Source organism: Epinephelus fuscoguttatus, linkage group LG16 (genome assembly GCF_011397635.1).
Source record: "Epinephelus fuscoguttatus linkage group LG16, E.fuscoguttatus.final_Chr_v1".
Classification (NCBI taxonomy): Eukaryota; Metazoa; Chordata; class Actinopteri; order Perciformes; family Serranidae; genus Epinephelus; species Epinephelus fuscoguttatus.
The window spans coordinates 957501-962500 of NC_064767.1; the positions used below are offsets into that span (position 1 = coordinate 957501).

General features: G+C 43.8%; 2 protein-coding genes across 3 annotated transcripts in view; one reads left to right on the top strand and one right to left on the bottom strand.

The window, feature by feature from the left end:
• LOC125903818 (mediator of DNA damage checkpoint protein 1-like) overlaps positions 1-3073 on the bottom strand; it is a 6282-nt gene extending 3209 nt beyond the window's left edge. Inside the window, exons 1-4 of the mRNA XM_049600971.1 lie at positions 2771-3073; positions 1102-1518; positions 171-872; positions 1-36 (exon numbers count right to left, since the gene is read on the bottom strand). The exon at positions 1-36 is cut by the window's left edge and continues 989 nt beyond it. Coding sequence (XP_049456928.1) covers positions 1-36; positions 171-872; positions 1102-1518; positions 2771-3073 — 1458 coding nt within the window. The remainder of the gene's footprint in view (positions 37-170; positions 873-1101; positions 1519-2770) is intronic.
• LOC125903602 (zinc finger protein 135) overlaps positions 1-5000 on the top strand; it is a 19824-nt gene that overhangs the window by 3556 nt on the left and 11268 nt on the right. Inside the window, exon 1 of one of the 2 annotated variants that reach the window (XM_049600618.1) lies at positions 2298-2431. The exons of the other annotated variant lie outside the window; for it this stretch is intronic. The gene's annotated coding sequence lies outside the window, so the exon portion shown is untranslated. Of the gene's footprint in view, positions 1-2297; positions 2432-5000 lie in introns of those variants that run through there. 2 annotated transcript variants of the gene reach the window in all.

Below are 5000 nucleotides of genomic sequence, written 5' to 3' on the forward strand. Positions count from 1 at the left end.
GGTGTAGCTGGGATGTTCTGGTGTAGTTGGGATGTTCTGGTGTAGTTGGGATGTACTGGTGTAGCTGGGATGTTCTGGTGCAGCTGGGATGTTCTGGTGTAGCTGGGATGTTCTGGTGTAGTTGGGATGTTCTGGTGTAGCTGGGATGTTCTGGTGTAGTTGGGATGTACTGGTGTAGCTGGGATGTTCTGGTGTAGTTGGGATGTTCTGGTGTAGTTGGGATGTTCTGGTGTAGTTGGGATGTACTGGTGTAGCTGGGATGTTCTGGTGTAGTTGGGATGTTCTGGTGTAGTTGGGATGTACTGGTGTAGCTGGGATGTTCTGGTGTAGTTGGGATGTACTGGTGTAGCTGGGATGTTCTGGTGTAGTTGGGATGTACTGGTGTAGCTGGGATGTACAGGTGTAGCTGGGATGTACTGGCGTAGTTGGGATGTACTGGTGTAGCTGGGATGTACTGGTGTAGTTGGGATGTACTGGCGTAGTTGGGATGTACTGGTGTAGCTGGGATGTACTGGTGTAGTTGGGATGTACTGGTGTAGTTGGGATGTACAGGTGTAGCTGGGATGTTCTGGTGTAGTTGGGATGTACAGGTGTAGTTGGGATGTACTGGTGTAGTTGGGATGTACAGGTGTAGCTGGGATGTTCTGGTGTAGCTGGGATGTACTGGTGTAGTTGGGATGTTCTGGTGTAGTTGGGATGTACTGGTGTAGCTGGGATGTACTGGTGTAGCTGGGATGTACTGGTGTAGTTGGGATGTACTGGTGTAGTTGGTATGTACTGGTGTAGCTGGGATGTACTGGCGTAGTTGGTATGTACTGGTGTAGCTGGGATGTTCTGGTGTAGCTGGGATGTTCTGGTGTAGCTGGGATGTACTGGTGTAGTTGGGATGTACTGGTGTAGCTGGGATGTTCTGGTGTAGCTGGGATGTACTGGTGTAGCTGGGATGTTCTGGTGTAGCTGGGATGTTCTGGTGTAGCTGGGATGTACTGGTGTAGCTGGGATGTTCTGGTGTAGCTGGGATGTACTGGTGTAGCTGGGATGTACTGGTGTAGCTGGGATGTTCTGGTGTAGCTGGGATGTTCTGGTGTAGCTGGGATGTACTGGTGTAGTTGGGATGTACTGGTGCAGCTGGGATGTACTGGTGTAGTTGGGATGTACTGGTGTAGCTGGGATGTACTGGTGCAGCTGGGATGTACTGGTGCAGCTGGGATGTACTGGTGCAGCTGGGATGTACTGGTGTAGTTGGGATGTACTGGTGTAGCTGGGATGTACTGGTGCAGCTGGGATGTACTGGTGCAGCTGGGATGTTCTGGTGTAGTTGGGATGTTCTGGTGTAGCTGGGATGTTCTGGTGTAGTTGGGATGTTCTGGTGTAGTTGGGATGTTCTGGTGCAGCTGGGATGTTCTGGTGCAGCTTTGACGTACTGGTGTAGCTGGGATGTTCTGGTGTAGTTGGGATGTATTGGTGCAGCTTTGACGTACTGGTGTAGTTGGGATGTTCTGGTGTAGCTGGGATGTTCTGGTGTAGTTGGGATGTTCTGGTGTAACTGGGACAAAATCACCTTTAGACTCTCACCAGCATGTTGATTACATGACAACACGTTTTCCTACTAGCGTCCATAATTTGACTCAAAGCTCAGGAACACTGAAATCATAAAAACGACTTACCCTATCAGAAAACAGGATTATCCCAGGAGCACCTGAACGCAGCGTCAACTCAGCAGCATCATAATTATATCAAACTTCAGACTTGATAGACATTTTATTTATGTTTCTTTTGCTATATTTCATCCATTCAATGTTTTCATTTATTTTTCCATATTCTTTTTTTCTTTTACTGTAATTATTTATTAAATTTTAGGGTTTGCTGTTTTATATTATTTATTTATTTATTTTACTGTATTTCGTGACACATTTTAGGGTTTTCTTTATGTTTATTTTGCTGTATTTCTATTCAATGTTTTATTTTTTCATTTTCATTTTTGTTTACGATCTGCTTTATTTATATTCATTTTACTTTATATTTTCCCTTTGTTTTCTTTTACTGTATTTTATATTTTAGGGGTTTACTTATGTTTACTTTGCTGTATTTTTTCAATTTAATGTTTTATTTTCCTTTTTGTTTTTGCATTTTTTTAAAAAATGTTTTCCTATAATTTACATTCAGTATTAGAGTTTGCTTTATTTATGGTTATTACGCTCAATTGTTTTCATTCAATGTTTTATTTTATTTTTACAGTATTTCTTATTCCATGTTATTATTATCCTGTGTTTTTATTTTGAAGGAGCGTCTTCCGTACTTCCGTTCTTCGCAACCATTTAATCCTTTCCCACAATGCTTTGTGTCCACGTCCCCTGCTTCCTGTTTATTGTGACCGTCTCCACCGGTAACATTTTCCCGTTTATGCCGCTGCTCCGCCGCTCAAAGCTCGGTGAGTAACCGAATCCCGACACGTTTCACCGGTAAATCCGCGGGGCGCCGTTAATTCCCGCGGTTTGCTCTTTTATTTTGACAGTTTACGTTGAGGGAAGAGAAAATCCCTCCTCTGCTTCCTCATCACTGACACCGTGCCCGGCCGAGCCCCGGAACTCCACTCAGAAAACCCTGCGTTTAAAAGCCGCTCGCTGTCCGGCCGACAGAAAATGATGTTTGAAACGATCGAAGACATTTTATGAAACAAAACGTTGTTGTGAAAAATTCGGCGCACAGATATTTGGCGGATCTGCTGTGAATGTGAATGAAAAGCCATCTTTAATAATGGATGCGCTGCCAGCAGCCGCCCTCCGCGGGATGTTCCACCGCGGCAGTGAGGAGGAAATGTGTCGGTCATGTTGATGTGAACTGGAGGAGGAGTGTTGGGGGGTTTATTGAACGCACCCTGAGGTGAAGAGTGAAGGGACAGTGACGGGTCCTCTGTCACCTGGACAGGTGTCCCTGCAGCCGGACACACGGTACAAACGACAGGTTTCTGAACGGAGTTCCGCGTGACGGTCTGCTCCCGGTAAATTAAAGGATCAAAGTGTCGCAGAGCAGCCAGATGTTTTGACACAGCGCGAGCATCACGTGACGTCATTCAGGTCATATTCACTGTTTCACAGGTGTTTAAATATTCAGCCTTTGTCTCACAGGAGGTCAGAGGTCACCTGTCGTCATTGTTTACAGTGACATCACAGTGTTGACTTTAGAGTCAGAGTGACGTCACATCTGTCATCTTCATTAACATCCATGTCCCCTGTTATTTTATCTTCTTCATGTAAAAGCATGAGATGATGGTGATGATGGTGATGATGATGAGAGGATGAGAGGATGATGATGATGATGGTGATGATGGTGATGATGAGAGGATGATGATGGTGATGATGATGAGAGGATGATGATGATGGTGATGATGATGATGATGATGATGGTGATGGTGATGATGATGAGAGGATGATGATGATGGTGATGATGAGAGGATGATGATGATGGTGATGGTGATGATGGTGATGATGATGATGATGGTGATGATGAGAGGATGATGATGGTGATGATGATGATGATGATGATGATGATGATGAGAGGATGAGAGGATGATGGTGATGATGGTGATGGTGATGATGAGAGGATGATGATGGTGATGGTGATGATGATGATGATGATGATGAGAGGATGAGAGGATGATGGTGATGATGATGATGATGATGATGAGATGATGATGGTGATGATGATGATGAGAGGATGATGATGATGGTGGTCATGATGATGGTGATGATGATGAAGATGATGAGAGGATGATGATGATGAGAGGATGATGATGAGGATGATGATGATGGTCATGATGATGATGTTGATGGTGATGATGGTGATGGTGATGAGAGGATGATGATGATGATGATGGTCATGATGATGGTGATGATGATGATGTTGATGAAGATGAGGAGGAGGAGGCACAGTTCTGTCCTTGTGAATGAGTGACATCATGAGTGTGTGTGGTGTCTGAAGGGAACCACAGGGTTAACAGAAACATTGAATATTGATTGTTAATATTGATGATCAGCTGATTGATCAGTGGTCAGAGACGTTAGGGTCAGCTCAGTGTGAACAGACGCAGATCAATATCTGGATGATGATGATGATGATGATGGTGATGATGATGATGATGGTGATGATGATGATGAGAGGATGATGATGGTGATGATGATGATGATGATGATGATGATGATGAGAGGATGATGATGGTGATGATGATGATGGTGATGATGATGATGATGATGATGATGAGAGGATGATGATGGTGATGATGATGATGGTGATGATGATGATGATGATGAGAGGATGATGATGGTGATGATGATGATGATGGTGATGATGATGATGATGATGATGAGAGGATGATGATGATGGTGATGATGATGATGATGATGGTGATGGTGATGATGGTGATGATGATGAGAGGATGAGAGGATGATGATGATGGTGATGATGAGAGGATGATGGTAATGATGGTGATGATGATGAGAGGATGATGGTGGTGATGATGGTGATGGTGATGATGATGATGAGAGGATGATGATGATGGTAATGATGGTGGTGATGATGATGATGATGATGAGAGGATGATGGTGGTGATGATGATGGTGATGAGAGGATGATGATGATGGTGATGGTGATGATGAGAGGATGATGATGGTAATGATGATGATGATGAGAGGATGATGATGGTAATGATGATGGTGATGATGATGATGATGAGAGGATGATGATGATGGTGATGGTGATGGTAATGGTGATGATGATGATGGTGATGGTGGTGGTGATGATGGTGATGATGAGAGGATGATGATGATGATGATGATGATGGTGATGATGATGAGAGGATGATGATGATGAGAGGATGATGATGGTGATGATGATGATGGTGATGATGAGAGGATGATGATGATGATGATGGTGATGATGATGAGAGGATGATGGTGATGATGATGGTGATGATGATGATGATGGTGATGATGATGATGATG